The 23467-nt window shown below is 33.5% G+C and overlaps 1 protein-coding gene across 3 annotated transcripts in view; it reads left to right on the top strand.

The window, feature by feature from the left end:
- Positions 1 to 11549: 11549 nt before the first annotated feature.
- The window catches only part of LOC118264034 (dendritic arbor reduction protein 1), a 61877-nt gene continuing 49959 nt past the window's right edge, over positions 11550 to 23467 (top strand). For 2 of the 3 annotated variants that reach the window (XM_035576365.2, XM_035576356.2), the window contains exons 1-2: positions 11550 to 11742; positions 16928 to 16999. In XM_035576365.2, coding sequence (XP_035432258.1) covers positions 11692 to 11742; positions 16928 to 16999 — 123 coding nt within the window. In that variant the 5' untranslated portion in view covers positions 11550 to 11691. Of the gene's footprint in view, positions 11841 to 16927; positions 17000 to 23467 lie in introns of all 3 variants that reach the window. The other variant, XM_050704114.1, reaches the window with a different exon arrangement.

The following is a 23467-nucleotide window of genomic DNA, read 5'->3' as shown; positions in this document are numbered from 1 at the left end:
CTTATTTACTTCCATTAGGCGAACTTGTTGAAGGTATGATGACAATACGCACACTAGTCGCATCCATAAAGAGATTAAAAAGACAACGTTGTCTATGTTATAATTTAGATGGAAGCCCCTAATGGACGTAACGGTATGCTCGTCCGATAGTGATCTAGACCTTTTGAGAGTATGTTTTGTGGGTAATAATTTCTCCGAAAACACTAAATAAAAACAGTCATCGCATCAACTATAAATTGGATCAAGACCTGCGGCAGCGTATCTTGCCAAATTCTAAGAAAGTCGCGGTAGCGCTCAACGTGTGCGTGTACGCAACCATTTCATTTTCGTTACGGTGTCACTCTTTACTATATCATGCCTTAACAAATATTCCACATACCTAATTTAGATGTCGGTATTAAATTAAAATTATATTCTTGAAATACACACGCGTTTCAAATTTTGTGAACTTAAACGGTTATTTAGATGTGGATAGCCGAAAATCGAGATTTTTACCATTGGTGTACATAACGATAGATATAAATAATTCTAACTCACTTCCAGATGATCTAGAAGGTTGAAATTTTTCGGATGAAATGAATTTACATTTAGGCATCTATTCAGGCCGCTTCCGACCGGTCTATCTGGAGGAGGCCTATATTCACCTGTAAATGTCCTGTGGCTGATATTATGATGATAATTTATACCTACCGAGAATGGATATAAAATTTTGCATTCCTAAATTCATTTGAAAAGTAACCAAGTCTTTTAGTTTAAACACCGCAGGTACTTTAACCGATTTTAAGAGTATAAACGTAGTAAGTTAGTCTAAAACATTTTATATTGTAAGAAATAAACAGAACTACACAATTTGGATCTCATTTTACATTTATGTTTTTTGATGGGATAGAGAATCTATATCTAGAGATAATATTTTATTATATAGACACTGTGTCTATCTCCGTACAGTTTGCACGTTAAATGATAGTTGCAAGTGTTGTGAAATATTTGTTTTTGTGAACATTCTTCGTCTTTACGACTAAGCATATTTCTATATGTACCTATATTACTGGTTTTAACATTAGTGTCTATAAATAAATCGATTTTTTCGGTATATATGTAAATACGTATACAAGGTCACGTCTTTAATCCCCGAAGGGTTAGGCAGAAATGCACATTACGGCATGCCGCTATACCATGTACACCCACTTTTCACCATTTGTGTTATAAGTCCCATGTAATACCGGGTCAGTCTATAGCCATATACTGGCAAAATTCTAGACTCCCTACTACTACTGAGAAATTTTCTAAAAACCGAAATTTTCTTGTAATACTTTGCCCGACCGGGGACACAAACCCGAGACCCCTTGTCCGGCAGTCGCACTTGCGACCCCTCGACCAACGAGGCAGTCAGTTTCGGTATATATATATAGAAAACTGTGTTTTCGAGTTTTCAAGTGGATCTTTTCTTTACTAAATTATTTTTCATTTAATATGTACTTGTCATATTATGTCGTATCTCGGGTACTTTATTTGACGCACCGAACTTGATATTTTACTCAAAATCTTTATTACTGATAATCCAAGACCCTTTTTATTTTAATGTAATGGATTTTGTAGATTATGTCATTCGACATTAAATCCACACTCTTTTAGATTAAGGTCCGACCTCCAATAATTAAAAATACAGTTATGACAAGGATTATTTACTTGACAGAAGAATTAAATTTTTACGGGAAGTTAACTAAATGATAGCAACAATGTGATAATCTGGTATACTATCTAAAATCGTGGTAAACAATAAACAAGAAGAGACATATAAAGTATGAGTATGTTTAAGTAATCCGTTGTCATTGCACAGTTTTATTACGCCAAGTAAACGTAAACGTCACCGAGACGTTGCTGACTCGCGTGGTTTCCACTCTGATTCAACATTGCACGATTAAGGATGTAAAGATACGCTCGCATTAGGGTGCAATTAACAAAGTAAACAAAACTAAAATAGTTCTAGATACATATGTACATAGTTTGTTTGTGGGATGATTGTACTTCTAACCTTGAAAATATACCAAATATCTACGCACTGAATTTATTTTACATCTATTGTTATTTAAATGGTCAGGTGTAATTCGGTCTCAAGCCAGATTTAATAGCCAGTAGGTGTTTTTTCAGGTGATATAAATATACAGCGTGTATAAAATACCCAAATACATCAAGAAGCACTGAAGAATACAGATTGAATAGAATCTCTACACAAAGTTTCAGAATAAAAAATTGGTATTAATACTTGGTGTCGCATGGTTCTTGATTTTAAATCTTCATACAAACGTATCACAACACTACAGGGATCACTCGTTAATTACGAAACATTTCTTCTGTAAATCTGATCGCCTTTTACCTGTACCTAATTTTGATGTTCGGTTTCTAGAATTTTGTGTATTGGAAATATTCATAATTTCGTTCCATGAAAACATGAATTTAAAAAACCCTTAACGTATCGTTTGTTATGTTATCTAGAAACCGTGTACTTGATATGTAATTATGTATACCCCCTTTTTGTTACACTGTGTATATTCGTCTGAATGTAGTTAAACCTAATACAAGGGACTTTCATTTACTGTGATTGACTAAAATTGATGCGCTGAAGATACAACTTTGTTGACTTTTCACCGTAATGTGAAATGGTTCTAAGCAAGTTAGAACTGAATATTGTGTTTAAGTAGACCCAAAAAATAGAATAAGAAAGAAAGAGAACGGAGCCTGATTCGTCATATTGTCGAGCTATTAGGCTATTTGATGTTATTCGTGGCTAAAATAATTATACAGTGTTCAATACGTTAATTTGCATTTTTTTTTATTTTTGATAAATTTACTTTACCTTCTTGTCAGTGTTTTGTGCCTACGTCTACAAGTATCAGCACCAATCTTATTTCATCTGTCATATTAACCATGTTTTGGTTAGCACCTTTTCACACAGTTTGCCGTATCATATCAAAAACTTTTCTGTTATAAAGGTCTGATATTGGCAGCTTTATCTTACTTTGGTGACTATTACCAGCAGTTGATGCTCAATATTAGCCTATTGTTGCCTTATTACAATGGCGTCTAGTACAGGCTGTTCCTAACTTAAATGTTAGCCTGAAAATGCCTCCTTGAACAGTTTAAGCCAATGTTTTTAGTTTTTACATCACCTCGGTCAGTATTCTCTCTAACGCAAAACAAATCTCGGTGCCTTCAGCATCCGACGTAATGTTTCGCACTAGTGTGTGTGCTCATGCTAATTTACAATCAATTGTGTGGCGACAACCTCACGCCCGTTTCAATTACAAGCGCTTTCAATACGGAGCCGCAGGTAATTGTCCATGCTGGTATGTGTGCACAATAAATTGCAGAACGTCAGAATTATCATCGAGGACGTCCATTTGTTCCAACAGCTGCTTGCAAAGAAATTATTATCTAAATCAAATCGTGATTGTGCGTGTATTATTAGTGAACTTTTATATGTAGGTACCTACCTAGTATAGATCACCCAGCAAACATTTTTGTCATATAATCAAACATTTATATGACTTTGAGTCGTATTAAAGTTATTTTACAGTAGTTTTTATAACTCTTCGTCGTGTACTGGTGCCTTATCTGACCGAATAGTTATATACATTTTTGGCCGTATTATAATGTCATATAGACGTTATTACGACTTTTTTATACAATCGTCGTATAATAGTGTCTACGACGACATCTTTATAACTTACATACACAACTGTTTCGTTGTGTAAACGTTTTCGTAGTAGAAACATCGTAATACTGACAATTGTTGTTTAAACGTAGTATTAGTAACCATTACATATAAGTCGAATATTAGTCTTAAGAACGACCTCTATACGTCCTAAAGTATCACAAACATGATAATACGACTGCTATATAATTAATAGTCATGTTAAAGGTTTATAATAACCTTGTATACCACTTCCACCATTTTTAAATCAAATTTAAAATATTTATTTACAATGAACTCGCAGCTTATTGGTCGGGACGTTATATAGTTCTATACATATAATAAATCTGTAGAAGGGTCAATTCTGTACATTGAAAATATTGAAATAATAAATAGCAGGGAGTGTTACTGGATAGACACCAAACCCAAATATGTGATTAAAAAAATTTTTGTCTGTCTGTCTGTCTGTATGTTCAGGCATCACGTGAAAACTAACGGTTCGATTTCGATGAAACTTGGTATAATTATACTTTACTATCCTGGGCATAAAATAGGATACTTTTATCCTGGAAAATATGTAGAAAAAAAATCTTTATTTTTCAGTTTTATTCTACAGAACGCGAGCTCAACAGCAGTAGCTCAATAGAGGGATCTCCTTAATTATTATGGGCCTCACCGTATTTGAGTCCAATCAATAGATATTTATAAGATGTCATTGTCAGAGTTACTCAAAATAGAGAAATAAAACTTCCACGCGCGACCGACATCCGCGCGGACGGAGTCGCGGGCGGAAGCTAGTACTAAATAACATTAAGTTGTTACCAAAACGTCTACTCGACGTCTTAAATGTTTATTGGGCAATATGTAATGTATGTAAACAGTTAGATCAGTAAATGAATTGTAGGTTACACATTATGTACATGCACAGTATGGCAAAAACCTATCAAATAAAAAAAAGTAGTTGTAAGTCTGAGTACATCAGCTGATACAAATCTTTTCAAGTCACTATGAATTATTGTATAGATACATACCTACTACTGGTACATACGTGTCAGTATATTGTCTCCATATGAACAGGCCGTGATATCCTACGTCAAACGGCAAATGACATTGCACGCACTGACCTAATGGTTGGTCTGTTATAACGTAGCAAATATTGTTATTGTCTCGGAAGTTTCGAAACAATTGATATAATATACATAAAGCTTATTGATAGATGGTAATGAAGACAGTTAGGCCAAGGCAAGGCTGGGAACCAAGGGACCAGGAGACGCAAGGACTTGGCAGATGCACAAGGTTTGTGTATGAGGAATGAGCAAAAAAGTAGACTAGAGCATACCTGGCGTACTTTTTGCTACGGTTCATTGAATCTTAAGTTTTTTTTTATTCCTGAACAGGTGCTGGTTGAACTACATAGGTATGGCAAGAATTACTGGTGAGATCGTTCACTCAAGTACTTAGTGACCCTCTTGTTTTCAGGGAAGGAGTGTGTGGTTTTAGTTGGTAAGAGTCTGTCATAACCTGCCTTCTGACGCACATCGTATGTAAGACCATGAGGATCTACACATGTATTTGAGTTAAAATTCTCTGAATGAGACAAAAAACAGAACTGGCTATATTATGTCTACATATCTAGTTTTCACCAGTTCTGTTGATAGTGCCACTACATTCGTGAGCAAGCTATGTAATTTGACTACCTAATATTAGTTATGTTATAATTTCAAAGTTAGTAATTATAATTGTTTGTATTGATTATGTTCAGAAGCAATTGGATCTTTAAAATTCTTTCGTCATTTGTAAGTTTTCTTTTCTGTAACTATATGTATAGCGATGTATGTGACCAGGGCGTACTCGAACAAAACATAAAACAACGAACAATATTTGAGATCAAAACTTTTTGGTAAGACAGTTAATAATTGTTACAAAAGTGTAAATATACTAATTAAAAACAAAAACATAAAATTGTATTCATAGTTTAACAAAGGCAGCTAGTTGCTTTGCTTATACTTATCATAAATCCCATAGGTTTCAAAAGCAAAGCTAGAGGCTGCTTCAATATATGTAACCTTTAGCGAAGCATATTAGAATATTATTTAGTTTACCCATCCATATTAAGAAGCATTTATGTTCGCACTTTGATTGAGTACAGCCGAGTGTGAGCAGGAATGACAGGCAGTGACGTGGTGACCACTTGGCTCAATCAAAGCACTGTGCACTGACCATGCTTATTGATGCTTGTTAAGAGACAAGCGAGTTAGAACATTGCTAGCTCGTAATATAAGTACCTACTTACGTATTATTATTTAACACAGTGTCTTGTTTAATAAATCAATCTATATATCTATAGGTATAAAAAAGTCGTGTTAGTTACTCTATTTTTAATTCAAGAACGACTAAATCGAATTTACTGAAAATTGGTGGGGAGGCAGCTTGGAACTAGGACCAGACATAGAATACTTTGTCCGCTTTGATCTAGGTTTTCCCGAAAATCCTATGGGAAAAAACGGGATTGCACTTACGAAGTCGCGTAATCCCGAGTAGTAAATTATAAATATGGATATCTGTTAAATTAAATAAACAAATCTCATACGATTTTTTAATATCTAGATTTGTGTGCGTTCTCGTTATTTTTTTCCATCATCATTATCAGCTCCATTTACTGCTAGACATAGGCTTTTCTAATAGTACCGTACACCACTAAGTCATCTTCAATCCAACCACGGTCTTTGCTTGCAGATATTGTCATTCCGCCCAGCTGCTAAGCGCCCTCTACAACATTGCCTAGAAAACCACGTTTTCACTTGAAAATACGCTTATTCCAACGGTAATCGGTTCAAAAATAAATGTGACCATTTTACTGCTTAAAATTGATAACTGAAATTGATGAGTCTCTTTGTTTCGGAGAAACAGAGAAGTCATTGAATGATTTTCACCTCCCAAAAAAAATCCAGATTCAAAGGAATATTAAAAAAGTACGGGAGCTTCAACACTGGAATTTCCAGATTCTGGTCTCCTAGTGGTAATTTTAATCGAACAGAGAATCCCACAGATACCCTGACGCATTAAACTGATAACTCTGTTTGTGTTAGAAGAAATAAATCCGTACTGAGTAATCACAATAATTAACATGTAGGTAGGTTGAACCGTACCAAAGTTTTTCTTATTTTATTCTATTTTTTACATGTAAGTAGGTACTTTATACAACCTTCTTGCTCTCGCATGGTCTCAGACATATTGTAAGTTGTAAATATTGTAAATAGGCATACCTATACTATATAAATAGACCTATATTACAAATAAAGAATTTAATTTTCCCTGTAGGCCCCTATTTGTTTTGTGATCGTCAAAAATATCGTATTTAAACGACATAGCGATAAGCATTATACACACCACGTTTACATTATTTTTACATTACACACACATCTATTAGTTTTACTCATAGGAATCCTACTATTTAATGACAGAACTACTATAATTTTCTCATTTTTGAGTTAATTACCTATAAACTTTAAGATAACAGAAAAGAATAGCATTTCTCCGGAGGTAGTATAGTCACTATTAGATTTATGGCAGGCGCTACTTAAACTCTGCGAACCATTTCGCTTCAAAATAAATCGTATTTTGAAGCGAAAAATTGCCGCTATCATGATATTTTTAAATAAATATCATGATAGCGGCAATAAAGGAAATTTTAAAACAAGTTTTTACCCGACTGTTTTTAGGGAAGTAAATCATCCGTACGTTTACCTACTTACTTTAATTTATTTGATACGTAGGTATTGGTAAACTGTATAGTTAACTGGTTATTATTAGTTTATTTTAGTTCATCCACGAGACAGAATTGATCCATGTTTTTTCAAGTCAGAATTTTTTGCATTCAGAATCCCAAAACAATGCGTAGGAATTAAACCCAACCCGCGATACCTTTGTTCGGCAGTGTAGGTACTTCCAAAGTGATAGTCTAACAATTAATAGATAGTTTAAAGAAATCCTCTTCGTTAAGTAATAAGGACTATTTATTGTCAAGACTAATAGGAAACGGTAATAAAACAAATTGACAATCGATATCTCTGTAATCTCTGAAAATAATAGGTACCAATTATTACCTATTATTTTCTAAGTAATTATATTCGTGTTGATTAGATTTTTCCTTACATGGACAGTAAGTAGATTGTTGACACTTGAAGAGTGCTACAATAACCTTACCTGTACTCTTAGTATGAGTTTGCTATGTGTCTAAAATAATCGAACCGAGAGTACATTCGGCGCTCTGATTGGCCGGCTCGAATAAGTCACCCAATCAGAGCACCGAACGCTCTCTCGTTTTGATTACTTTAGACGTAAAGAAAACTCAAACTATGGGAAATTATTCCACCAAAGGGGGAAATGTTTATACTTCGATTTAGTCATCACTTTGACTGTTGAATCGGTGATCGGTGGTCTAAAATATACCTGGAGGAAATGAGCCTTGTGAACACCAAGATTCTTGGACATAACCTTTTTAGTAAAAGATGTAGTAGATAATACAACCTCAAAGAATCCGCACAATGTTACATATTTATATATGTTAGCTAAAATTATGAATAACTACGGTTGATTTTAACACACGAAATATCTGTTATAGCCAAAATAAACGTATCTTTTTCAAAAACGTTTGCTTATCTACTATTTTCATTTCGATATTAAATAAGTTTACTGAATAGAAATCTCTTCTATTGTAAGGTTTTATTGAAAAAGCTTCGACCACAATATAAACGTTTAGTATATGAGTCACTCCAAGCTTTAGACGAAAAATAATAATAGCAGATATATGTTAATCTTATTATAATAATACATCTACATAATAATACAATTACGTATTTTAAATTTAAATAACCAAAGTGTTATTTATATCAATGACCAACCTCTTTTGAGAGATTTATGCTAACATTATTTACAAATTTATCTTTCTTCTCTTTCTGTTTCAGTCTAGATTGTACAAATATTTTAATAATTCGTTTTCTTTTTACTTCAAGCTAAGCTATGTGGATATATTTTGCATTTAGGATTTAAAACATAACAGTTCTACCCCAATGTACCATGAAATTTCTCCGTGATTATAAATACATACCTACCACACAAAGTAAGAAAAGAGAAGAAATAACTGGTTATTAATAAAAAAGCAAATGGCGCCTTCTTTCTGATAATAAATTAGAACGGCCAATAAAAAGATTATAATAAAGAAAATAAATTAAACGCGTTGATTATAGAACCTCCTACGTCGTTTCGTTGTTTTAATAAAAAGTAAAAATATATTTTATGTAATTGTCGAGAAAAGTTCTACGAAAAATAAAGTCCTTACAAATAGTTTTTTCACCATTAGACCAAAGAAAATTATGTATTGTTGTTATTATTGATACATTTTTCTTAATGAAACCAAAAACCTGTGATGATACATTAGGTACTTATTTTTATCTAAGTAAGTATCATAGGAAGCCCACCTCTTCAGCTTTAATTTACTTTATATAGATTAATTTGTTTTTTTAAATTAGATGATTATTTTAATGTATTCCTTAAAGTCAGGTGAAGGTTTGTATAAAAAAATTAAGGTATAAAGGTGAGAAAAAGAATATTGAGGCAGGTAGAAGTTTGCCGGGACAGCTAGTGAAAAATTATTATTTAACTTTTATTAATTTATTGTGTCATTTTCTGAGTATAAAATAATATTTTAGTATTTTTTTTTATTGGAGGAGCCAGAACAATACAATTCAACTGTAAACTGTTACGGGCTTTCTGCCTTTTAGAATTTCAGAATACTGTTAATCAGATGCATCTGAAACCATGGTAAACGCTAAACTAATTAAATAGATATATCATAAAATTCTTAATAATTATATTTGCTCGTGGCAGGCAAGAGACCGTAAATAAATTGACTACATTTATGAACACATAAACACGATCGGCGTAGTTTCGATTATGTATAGATGTACATGCATACTTAGGTGCAAATCGTGTGTAACAAATAATACATCGCAACATCACGCCTTTTATCAGGCAGAGGTGCACATTACGGTAAGTAATGCCGCTTTACAATGTATACATACTTTTCACCATTTGTGTTATAAATCCCATTTAATATTGAGTCTGAATATGAGCCTATTGCCATATACTGGGCACAATTCCTGAGAAATTTTCGAAACTCCAAAAAAAGCCCAGCAATCACACCACTCGGTTAACGAGGCTGTCTCAAATAATATTAACGATAAAATACTAAAAGTAATCAACTAATCAACACTTATTTGTTGTTAGGGCCATTTCTATATTGTAACTTTTATTTAACAATGAATTAAATGTTTAATCGTGTCGTGGTGGCCCGGAGGTTTAAGGTACACGCTTCTCATGCATGAGGATGCAGACTCTAAACCTACCAACCAAAGTACCAATGTGACTTTTTTCGAGTTATATGTATATGTATATGTCGTATAGTTATATGTATAGGTATAGATTATTCAGACACCACTGACTGACGGTGAAGGAAAACATTGTGAGCAAACCTGGGCTTATAAATAATTATAATTTCTCATTATAAGTTTGGAATCGCCAACCCGCATTAAGCACGTGTGGTGATTAATGTTCAAACCCTTTCCGTGCGAGAGGAGGCCTTTGGTCAGCAGTGGTCACTTATAGGCTGATGATGTGATGTGAAATGGTTAATTGTCCACTAAATATTAGAAATACAGTCTAAACTCGAAAAAGCAATTTAATTACATTAGCAACTTTATTATAAAAGGCATTACCTTGTTGTTGTGATATTAATAAACTCAATCGAGTTTGTAAAACATCAATTAAAAGTTAATTAATGTACTATTGTAACGTCGTCAGTGCAATATATTTAATTTAAAATAATTGTCAGGTATATATAAATAAGCTGCAGGAGCTTCGTAAGAGTCGTTCAGGAAAAACCATGTTTTTTTAAAATTATTATAGCTCTTATCCTACAGCTAATATGAAATAGTTGTTTTATTTATTTTAAATGTAACATACGAAAACTTAAACATAGGTAAGGTACCTTAATATTCAAAATTAATGGCTCAAGTTTTTATACTTGATTCGGAAACTTTATCCTGTCACAAAAAATGCGATTACCAATGTGTTTTCCTCAATTCCGTCGTAATTGAAAAAATCATTCGAAATACTTATTGTCCGTAGGATTAAAGTAAAAAAAAAAATAGTGCAACATATAAGTAAGTGCAAGTGAGATAAGCAATAACCGATAAAATATTCAAAGTGAACCTATTAATATGTGATATGAAGAAAAACCGCGAGTTGCCAGTGAAAGCCGAACCAAGGCACCTGGGCCCTGCGTGTGCGCATCGACCTGTTCGTCGAACGTGCGCTGATAACCGCCGCGGCAGTACCAACTCGAAAGTGATTTAGATATTGTCTCTTAGATATAAACAGCCCTGCAGTGTCGCTGTGTGCGTTTGTGGTCAAGCCACTAGCAATACTTGCTCAAATTAACAAAAAATTTACCATATTAATAATTTAATCTGTTTTTTTATTCTTATCAGTCATAATAATTATCTTGATACCATGTTTATTACTTTTTATTTTACTTACCTACATTTTTTCTGCTCTTAGACCAATGGAAAACTGGTACACTTTAAACATCGAAAAATTTGACCATTGACCTCACAATAAGTTATTGGTTCAAGATTATTTCTCACTAAGCAATGACTAGCACGTCGATAATATAGAGTTACTTCGTAGAATATATAATTTGGAAACGGAAACTAGCAAACTAGCCCTCGTTATCAGTAGCGCAAGAACCTAATCACTTTCATTGCAACCCCGCGAAGGAGGTCGCGGCCCGCGCGCTATCACACACGCAGTCCGTCCCGCGCAGTGGGTGCGCGCAGGCGTGCGCCATGACAAGCCCGCGCCGGCTCCGAGACGACCCCGCGCCGTGACCGAGGCCAGGCGACACCGCACCGCGCGACCCCCGGCAGCAGCCGGGAATGGAGGCCTGCTGCGCGATCACAGCTGCCGAGGACCTTGTGGGCGACCAGGTACGCCCGACCGGCCAGCTCCAGTGCCTGCCTGCTGTTACCCTAGTTGTTAGTGCTTGTGCCGCTCCGACAGCCCGTTCCGTATGCGATCCCATTTGGTTTGTAGTGACACTCATCTTAAATAGACACGGCATGTTTTCGGTAGCCACCATTTTTTTTTTATTTTACGACAGTGTTTTATTTTCAACTGAATTGTAATGGGTTTTAATATTTGTGTATTTATAAATCGATAAGTCGTACAAGTTAACTTTTTAGTAAATTCTAAGCTGTAATAAGTTTAAATTAAATAATTATGTGTACTATCAAACTCCTAAATAGTCGTGAACCCGTAAAATTATGATTCAGGCGGGTTTCATACAAAGTGTCTAAATGTAAAGCGTCGCGCGATCGCTCCGGTCTCCTAATCTAGGCTCATTTTCATTCGAGTAATAAGTGCTTAGTTTAAAACAATTATTGTAGTTTTTATATAAATATGGTAGGCGCGGACCTGCCCGACACTTGATAGTTAACAAACATTCAGTTATACATACGGTATAGCTGTAGGAAATAAAATCTAACCTTTTGTTCATTACAAATATCTGTCATTTCAAGGATTTTATTGCATAATTAAACTTTACTATGTATATGCTTAGGTATTCTATATTTAACAGTGTTATTAAGTCATAAAGTTTATTATATCGGCGGAACATAGTGTAACAAGGTACTTAAGAACAGAAACGTGGATGAACTTTATCAGTCAGGAAACCGTTTTTAATTCATATAAAAATTTATTTAAATATAATGTACCCATGCATATGTACCGTGCCTATGTAAATTCATTATGTATATGTCAACGCAACAAAGGTACGGGATATGAGGCGTTCCTTAATACTGCATCTTAGAATTCATTCCTAAATTTTCCTTAATAGTGGAATAAAAAATATACAACGGTTATTCGCTATGAAAACTAGAAATAAACAAATTGCAACAATGTACGTACATAGTTAAATATCGATATTGTTACTTGTCTATTATACTATAAAAATGTTTACTTAATATATTAAAATTGATATGTTACTGTATATAGAGATTATTTGTATTTAAAATAGAAAATAAAACAAATTGAAAGGTCTGCTTACAAAAGACATCAACGCCGACCGACGGCAAAATTTATCCGTGCGGTACCACTTCGGTTACTAAATAGTTTAAATCTAACGAACACATTTTTAAAAATGGACTAGAATTATTATGATTCTGTTAAACTGTTTAAAATACAAAAATAAATTAAATAGAAATCTTTTTAAATAATAATAAACACTGTAATTGTCATTTAGTACCAAACAAGTAAAGATTAAAAAGATATCATGATTTTCTTTATATTTTACATAATGATTAAATAATTAATCTTATTTACAGTCGGTATTTAAGCTGGCAATTTTCGCGAGCCGCTCTTAGAATCACGTCTATTAATATTGAATGCCACAATTCTGCTGGTATGCAGTAAAACTACAAGCAATTTGAAGTACTTAAAATTGAGTAATATTTGTCAAAATTACACTCTTAGGTGCACGTTCGAAGAACAGAAAGATATACGTATCAAATAATCGCGGATCGATCATAAATGCCTAAATAAACTCTGTATGTACCTACATATGTTTGGAAAATCATGTCGTCTGTCAGTTAGTAATGTCCGTTTAAATTCTTCACAAAATATTCGTGTTTATGTCGGAACAAAGAGTTTATGGATAGGCCGCGGGCCACAGAACACCGGCCGCGCAACTTTTCAAACTGAACTTACTCGTACCGAACGGAACAAGCGATTTTTCTATAGATTAAAATACAGTTAGCATCGTCTGTCGTGTGCCTCTCAATGGACTACGAAACCTCTCATTAACATAAAGCATTACTATATTATAAAAATTAAATGGTACCTGTACTTATACCAATGTTTATGGTTTCCGAAGTGTAGGCGACTTTATATCCAAGTTAGTCATATTCCTTAAATAAAAAAACATGATGTGAAAATTCTTCACTCTACAAGAAATACAGTAGCTAAAGTCTTGTTAATCAGTTTATTTTATCTAGACATAGATAAGCCGTTTCTTATTTTTATGTTTTTTTTTATTAAATAAGAATTAGCTATCTTCCCAATCCTAAACAATAACTTATTTTAAGTTGTCAATAAAATTGTACAGATTACAATAGTCGATTTCCAAGTTTTTGGGAGTCTATTCCAATTATTTAATTCAATAGTTTCGCAGTTTGAATTGAACAAATTAAATATAAAATTAACATTTTGTTTACTAAAAATAAAGGTTTCCCGTAAATATATTGAGAAAAGCTCTACTAGTTACGAGCGACAGAGGGTCTCTTCCTCATGGGCACAGTGTACGGATACAACGACGTCGCGCGGCCTACTACTACTCGTATAGGTAATTTAATATTTTGTCTCACGGTATTGTTTCAAAATCTTGTAATCTAAATTAGCACAAATAAAATAAAATAAATAGGCGGCTAAAGGCACGTATGTACTAATATATGTTGAGTATCAAGTCACTCTTGAATTTTAGCCCCCACTGATACACCTATATATCGTATATATTATTCTTTATATTTGTTGAAGAGATGTAAGATCTCCCTCCAAAGCAACGTTTCCTAGCCCCATTCTGACCAATAAGTTGTGAGATTATCGCAATAATATTATGGTAATCTCCCGTCTTTTCTTATTTATTATATACGTATGGTCCGTTTTACACGCGCCATTAAATGTCCATATCCATAATATCTTGTTAGCACTTTCTAAGCTACATATGCAACACTTAGTAATTAAATACAGTCAGTAATATTAATTTCAAGTTTATGTAGCTACTAGTGAACGATATGTAATTATTAGGGTTTTATCTTAACGTTTATTAGTTAAACATAACTTTGCATTTATACTGTGCTGTGTAATTGAGGGAAATAAAAGCCAGTTGTCTAGTTTTCTCATTATTAAGAACAGGGTTTACTATAATATTAACTCAGTACTAGTTCATGATCTCATATATGTATGTGCAGTAAAACTGCGCACACTTTCTTCGTTCAACTCAACATATCCCCCTTTTTATATGACGTACTCAGAGTAATCTAATGTTATATTACGTAGACATACTCATACGAGTCATTTAATGGTTACTTAGCAAATGTTTTCGGTACAAAACCGTTACTAAGTTATAGTTTAAGTAACCATCAAAAGTCTTTGAGTGTGGCAGTAATAAATGTATTAATCTAAACATACAATAACATGTATCTAAGTATTTCTTCTACATCATACAGATAAATAACATACATAAGTTTATACTCCATCAAATGCATTATGCTCATAAGCAATAAGTTATTCAATCATTTTCATTTCATTATATTAAAGATCCATAAATGATTTTTATATATGTATAATAACACCAATTTATTATTCAATTTGTGTACCTTATAATGTAGCAATTAAAGAACATCGGGCATTTTTGTATGGGACACTTACCTACGGCGAACAAAAATAAAATTAGGTACGGTGGATAGGCAATTAAATCTAGTTCACAATGGTATAGTTCCCATATCTGTGGGTCGTGGCAATAAGGAGAAATTGGACATTTAAAAAATATTTATAAATGTTTTTGGGCAATAATTGAAGAGGAAAAAGGGAATCAAAAATAATTAAAACAACATATTTTTCTCTTAACTTTTGGCGAAGGACTGCGATGATGATGACGAAGGACTGCGATGTAGTAAGATAAGCTAGCTACCTGCGCGAGCGCAACATATGTATACCAGTTTTAGGACTATGGGCGAGAGTGAGAACGAAACATGCACATCAACTTGACGGATTTAGTCTGATTGGGTTTACAAAAATACCACGGAGTGATATTTTAACTTACTGAGCGGTCGTTTAGTAATTAGGAAAAATAGTCAACTTAAAATATCATTTTCATTTTACTAATTATTTCCATTTTCCCATTATTGTGAATCAAAATAACTACACAATATTAAATATGATTGCAAACACTTTCATTTAATAATGTTTTGGTTTATGTTCGCGACTTTTAAAAAATCGGGTAAAAAACGCCCGATGTCCTTTATTGCGGAATTAAGGCGAAGTAGTGTGTTTTACAGTGGGTAATTAAACGAAAGAGTAAAGCGCTTCGTTTATGTAAGCTATACTGAATGATATAATTTATATTAGGTATTAATAACGAACTGTTAAACTTCATTAATTTTTAATTATATTTGTAGCTTCTAATATTTATTACTTACTTCTGTCAGCGGCTTCACCTGTGTTCCTATGGTATATAAAAATATATGTATTTTTTACCGCCCAAGTTAGCTGATACCCTGTCTGTATACCAAATTTCATCAAAATCTGTTCAGTAGTTACAGCGTGATTGACTGAAAAAACATTTTCACATTCCAAAAATACTTTCACATTTACAATATATGATAGTAAATTTCAATAGTGTACTTACAACTTAATTGTTATTATTTTTGCTGTCGAGTTTATTTATTCTTACCGCGAAATTTGATTAATTACAACTGTTCTAAATTGAATAACTAACGTTTTGTGGGATATAGTTAGTATGCACTTATTGAACTTTTTCATCGTGTATTTATAGGTATAGCAGATAGTGTTTCGCCTATACACATGTACAAAATAAGGCATGGTATAAGACCTAGAACTTACATATCAAATGGGCGTTAGGTATAGGTGTTGGATCTTATTCCTTGTTTCTACCTACAATTATTGCAATTTCGTCTCCGCGCATAATATGTAAATATGTGAAACCTTAATTTTATATAACTTTAACCAATAAAGTATGTACAACAGTTTCTTTATCTCACGTAAATATTGTCGGACAACAAATAAAATATAGCCAGCAACTATAATCCAAAAAATTCCGTTGCATTATAAATTAGGTATTTGTTCACATTGGGTGAAAAACATATAGTTTTCTTATATTCAAGTTAACCATGTATCTTTCACCTTAGATTTTTTGTAAACCCGTTTTTTGAGAGAGGATAATATCCAGTGACTTCTGCGTTCGGTAAGGCCGTTTCGGCCCGTTCCTTGTTCTTGCTCCGAGCCGGAGCCCCGGCAATCCGCTAGCTCTAAGTCTAGGCTTTAACTATTATGTTTATATATTTGAATTGTTTTGTTAAAGGAACCATAATGTTGCAGATTGTCCCGGGCGGCGGTCGTTGGGGTGCTCCACACGCCGCCGGCCTTGTCGACTCCTGGTTTCAGATGCAGGTTAGTAAATAGATTTAGATCAAGCTTAGAAATAGAAAATAATACACATATTTCAACTGGAAGCCCTTTAATCAAGCCAAGAGGCTCATCAATGAAGAATCGCTTTTGGAGACTCGGCTCCAAAATCTCAATACACTCTTCCTTCTTTCTACAGAGTCTTTGATCGGATACATTTCGGTGAGAGTGAATCGCACAATTTAATATTCCTCCCAATCCGTTTCATCATTAGGTATACTACCCGACAAACGGCATGGCACCACTCTTAATACGATAAATATTCCACCCATTCGCATGATGCTTTTTGCTTCGAGTTTAATTGTGCGAACCGCTAAGGAGGGGAATTCTTTGCCGAACTATATTTCCTGAAAAATATGACTTGTGTCTCTTGTAGATTGCTCTTAGGTAAGCGTGCTCCATCGTCGACCACTACATCGCTTACTTACTTAAATTATTTAATAAATTACTAATATTTCCACTGTTTTCGAACTATCACTTTGTTCAATCATGGCAAGTCACGGAAAAAGCCAAGCTCGTTATCAATATGAGCGTGAATAAATATGTTTGTCTTTTTAAACTGTAATAAAAACGCTTAAGTTATTAGTAGATACATGTGTACCTAATGTCATGTCAGTAGAGTACACAACAAGCTTTATTAATATGAAGTTTGTTATAAGGTTTTTCAATATCTATCTTTCACTGGAAATGTACACATAAGTATATTGACAATAAAGTGTATTATCTTGTGAATGCATTTAGTTCACATGTTCCCACATACTCTCTGATGAAAAGGCATGTATTCGTCAATACTCCTGTTATGTTACCTATCAATTAAAATAGTAGCTATTAATTAATTCGTTTAGTAAATCTGTTTTTCCGATAATAGTTCTTAAATTACTACATAACTTGTGTGTATGTTAGTGATAATTGCAATAACTTTGTAGTCGATTAAATTATTGTAAAGTATAGTATATAGACGATAAATTATATTATTAGCAGCTGCAAAGCATGTGGATCTCGCTTTAAAAGCTGGCGGGAAAATTTTCAAGAAAATCTTTAAAGAATGGCCCTGCTCATACATCTAGTTAAAGTTATCGAATTTATCCATTGTCCTCACTTCTAGGACTGACTTTTATAGACATAAATAAATACATTCTCAAAATAAACTCATTAGGAATACTTATAAATAAATGCATGCTATGCGGTGTGACACAGAACCCGACTTTGATTATCTTCCAATTACAAGAAAATTTATTGAACGAAATAAAACCTTTGTCCTTAGAAAAATTCAAGAGGCGAACACTAAAGAACCGACAGGAATACTCTATAGAATGGAAACGTAAATGAATAAGCACACTTTACCTATACGGTTAACCGACAATAAACAACTATATTAATGCATTTTGTACTCTATACTACAATTTTTAAGGTTAATTTTTAAATGACTCATTTTATTGGTAATAGTAAGGACTAATTTCTATGCGGCACACGGCAGTGACATTGTCACGTATGAACGACATGTGCGTATATCTATTTACGTAGATCTAATAACAATAAATGTGTTTGTATCACAAGAATGCGTCACCGTTGCTTATCATTTATCTAGCGTCGTCCGCGTCTGAGCTTTGCAGTGCTTTCCCTTCTTAGATTAACGATATAAATAATACATTGTAGACGTTGTCCTTGAATTTTCTGCAACATCACATTCATTCATCTCCATAGTTCTGCGCCATCTGTTGAAGATACAGCTACTTTAATCTGATCTAAACACAATTTATTGGTTGGCATCTATCCTTAAATTAAAGGAAATTAATTGAATGTTGCTTGCTTTTATCTGCATATAAACAAATCGTAGATTTCCCGTCCAAAGATTAATAATATGGATATCTGAGCTAATCTAGTGTAATTAATTTGTATCGGTAACTACCTAAATCAGTAGAGTAAAGCAGATTCGACATTTTGACAATATCATGAATATGTTCACTTCCTTTTTTCTTCAGTCTTTCCAATCCAGCTAGTGTTCTAAAATACCGTGAAGTATATTAACCAAAACTTAAGTGTGATTCTGCTAAGCAAGTTTATGTTAAGGTCTCGTCATATTCAAGTTACTTTCCGATACTTTATTACTTTCCACGTCCGTGTTAACATTTCCACGCTGGCTACTACGCCATGCGCCGTCGAGGGACTCGTAAAACTTTAGGAGTTAATTAATAACTACGGATGATCGAGTAAGCTTTAACACAATACCATTTTAATTTACAACATCAATTTTACGATCTGTTCAAATTATACTGAATTTCAAACGAATAATCAATTACGTTGTCATGACTTAATTTACGCCTGTTAGCTTGCTAAATCGGTTTTAGTAAAATTGAAATAGGTTAGTTAGATAGATACACAGTCGTAGTTAGAATACGGGTACAGTTGAGTGGAGCCAAAATGTTTGAAAGCAGCTAACTGACAGATTACACCAATTTACACGGAACATAACGTGTGGAGACACCATTGTCAGGGAGCAGGCACCGTGGCACGTATGGGAATCTGTATTGTGTAATGCGGGGGCTAATAGAGCATGGCAATTTCGGTTTGTACGCTTAAATTATGTACGGTCTTTGCCGGAGACCATCGGCATCCGAGGATGTTCCGTAGCTAGTCATGATTACGTTGTACCACAATGAAAGTTCCCATATTGTAATGTAATGTAATTATAATATAAGATTAAAACGGGAAACTTGTAAGTTATCCACATAAACAAACGTTTTCATTACACGCTAGATAGAACTTTGTCAGATAAATGATATGAAGTGACCACTTCTTTATACAGTAGGTATGAATAAAACTAAAATTGTGTACTTTATACTTTATTACCCTAGTAAGTTGTGGTTGTGATACATGTACGTGTTAGTTGTACCTATAAAAATGTAAGAGGGGCGAATGGTTCGGACCTAACATTGTATTCTCATTTTGCGTGTCAGGTAAAGAGTTACTAATTGACATGGGACTTAATTTTAGGTTGCAAACCACGCAATTACACGAACAAAGGAAGAGTAACCTTCAGGATCGAAAACTGGACGAAGTGGTTTAAAAAGTTTTGTTATAGATGTAATGACGGGAAAGCCGCACATAACTTTTAGGTAAAATGTTTAGGTAGAACTAAACAAAGCCAATGTACATTTCGACCCTGTATACTTTATGTCACACAACCGTTGTGTAACTTGAAACGACAGCACATTCAACAAAAAATAAAATACAAAATTATTGTATTCCCAGCAGGTACGTATAGAGGGTATAAACCCCAATTACGGTCGCTCACACAAAGACGACCTTTAAAAATGAGTCGTGTGTTAATGCTATGAGCGTCTATATTGTATTGGACACATGTTTCAGCGCATCATTGACACATCCCCTTTATGTTTTAAGGTCAAATCAATCAACTCAGCTTATTTTATGAGCTAAGTTTTTTATTTAATTACAAGAGCTCGCGACTTTCTTTGTTGGGATCCTCGACAACGTAGAAATGCCTTTCTTGCTGCCTTCATTATCTCAGGTCTTGTAGATACAATTATTAAGTGTTTTTATTAGTGACAGATATTCATTAACTGAGTTAATTTACCATATACGACACTTTTAGACTTCATAACGCGGATTAAAGGGCTAATTTAAACACCCTCTTAAGTTTTACGAATTGTCTATTTATAATATTCGCGTAATTGCTACAATATGGCAAATAGATATATAAGGGAGGAAATACCAAGTTGTATAGCACGGCAGCGTTGTTATCACTAGTATTGATTACAGACCAAGCGGCCATTAAACCGGGTTTTTTTAACGCCTGTCTATAAGTAAACGTAAAATGGAAAGTTAGTTTTTCCTACAACGCTAAACGTAACGCTTGCGTTATAATTTTAACTTGATAACTATGATAGCGGTACTTAATAGCTCAACGAATATATCGCGAATTAGAACGCTCTAATGAATTTAAAATATAGAAAATATTATAAAATAACGGTGAGGAAAGACTCGTAGGCAGTCTACGGCTGTTGAGCTCTATGCCATGACATCGGATGACTCAGTCTAGATTTATGTCAGATAGTTAAAACAGTGGTAGAAGCATGAACATTAAAGAGTGCTTCTTAAGTAGGTTCGAAACCTGGTCAGTTATATTTTCTCTAAGTTATATAGTAGCTTTGTATAGTATTATTCTTGTATAGTTTATATCTCTAGTATTATGAAAGAAAACCTTTACCGAACTCACCAGAGTACCTTGATCAATGCTTACTCCACTTTATATACGAGAGGATACATTTGCCTAGATTGTAATATAATTAAGAAAGATGAACAGCAAAAATAAAACAAATAACATACATTTGCCTAGATTGTAATATAATTAAGAAAGATGAACAGCAAAAATAAAACAAATAACATACATTTGCCTAGATTGTAATATAATTAAGAAAGATGAACAGCAAAAATAAAACAAATAGTTATCCAAAAATTTACAAAACTACATAATTATGTTATTTCCTTTTCAATGAAATATATGTACTAACTATGCAACAATTGAAGTGTTAAGTTTAATTACAGCAAGAATGAAATACGCTACAGAGTAAAAAATAATGACACATTCATATTCGAAAAACGAAACAATTCAAGCCTATTAAATTTTTACGACGATGTGACATCATTAAAGGTTATAAATACAAAAAGACAATCATATCGACCGGTCCTGGGTAAACAAGATTGTTTTATAAAATCCGTACTATGGGATATTAAAGTCCACTGGAGTGTATAGAGGAAGTCGCAAGTTTGTCGTTATTAGTCCGAGACCACTCATGCGCAAACGCCAAGTAGATTACACAAATACACATGCACACAAAAAATACATAATTAGGTATGTATACTTACTATTACCAACTTTATTGTATTTATGTTTAGAACATATTATTGTATTTTTGGGTATTTTCTGCCAAAATCTTATTCGACAATGAGGTACTTGAAAATTTGTATAGTGATTATAAATTATTCATATATCATATAATACTAATCTAAAAACGAATGCTACATATTACTATCTACTGAAACCATAACAACACTTTTTCATAAAAGCTATATTAATTCTTTTTTTTGCCGTCGGTACCGTGTGTAAAATAATATTAAACGCACCATTAGAGCTGCGCGCACTGTGACATCGGCCATTGTTCGGTTCCGCCGCGCGGCGCGACTCTATGATTTTTCTATTCCACTACATAATTGTGCCTGCCCGACGTATCATAAGTTGTTTTTACCCGACCAACAAAGAAGCTACGCTATTCAACGCATTGTACTCGTAATGGCTATTACTAGATATGTCATATGTTATATGTACAAAGGATTTTACTTATGTATACCTAAATGAACTGATTAAACTGCTAAAGTGTTGGTTGTGTTAATTATGTATAACCGTGCTAAACAGCACGGTATTATATATCATATTTGGGTCGGAGCGGATCCAAATATAAACAATTTCATCATAGTATTGACGTTTTTTATGTAAAAATCCCCATGATCATCATCTGTCAGAGGCTTTTCCTGAAAACAGATGGAAGTGACCTGTCTCCAGTAGCTCTGTGCGACTTTCTTCCCCCTTGAGTGACATATGCAATAGATTTAATTCTTATATACATAATATATAAGTGATTCAACACATTCATGTAATAAAATAACAAACACAAAACAATTGATTAGTCATCAGAAGTGAATTCAATGTTTTTGTATAGGAAATTAATAACTTGAAATTGTAATATGTTAATACCCCCGTTAAGTAATAAATTAAACTTAATTATATGCGATCGATTGATGATTATTATTCCGTGTATAAATAAGTCTTGTATGAATCATCTCATTTATTATACTTGTGAACATAATTATTATATCTTAGATCCAAATGTCAAATGGCGAATTTTACTCCGAGAAACGAATAACAAACGAAAACAACTAGTATACAAAATATCGAAGATTTAACTGTAACTCGAGACCAGTGTGCAACAATGACACTTATTTATAAAAAATAAATTATTTTCTGGTACAATAACCAATGTTTATGTATTGCTGCTACATTTAATTAAACCGCACTCAATATTGATTCAGACTTTAGATCCATGTTCATACAAACCTAGGTACCTACTTAAAGACCACTGACACAAACAAAACCGACGGAAAAGTCTAAACAAAACAGAAAACAAAGAAAAATCCCATCCAAAATACCATCATTCTATTGTTTAAACTAATTTGTAAACTTAAAATAATTCATTTCCTCCGTAGTCAATGCAGCAAAACTATCTCTTACATATTAATAACATTTCACACTTGAGTGGTTTTACTCAGTTGCGTAAGCACAAACATAAATGAGATTCATATGATGGGGACGAGGGGTCTAAGGGGACCTGGCTGGGAGGTGGAGGAGGGGGGGGGTTATAGTGACAGGATTCACGG

The sequence above is a fragment of the Spodoptera frugiperda genome, chromosome 25, assembly GCF_023101765.2.
Source record: "Spodoptera frugiperda isolate SF20-4 chromosome 25, AGI-APGP_CSIRO_Sfru_2.0, whole genome shotgun sequence".
Lineage (NCBI taxonomy): Eukaryota > Metazoa > Arthropoda > Insecta > Lepidoptera > Noctuidae > Spodoptera > Spodoptera frugiperda.
The sequence above is the reverse complement of the archived record's forward strand: the minus strand, read 5'-3'. Positions and strand labels throughout refer to the sequence as shown.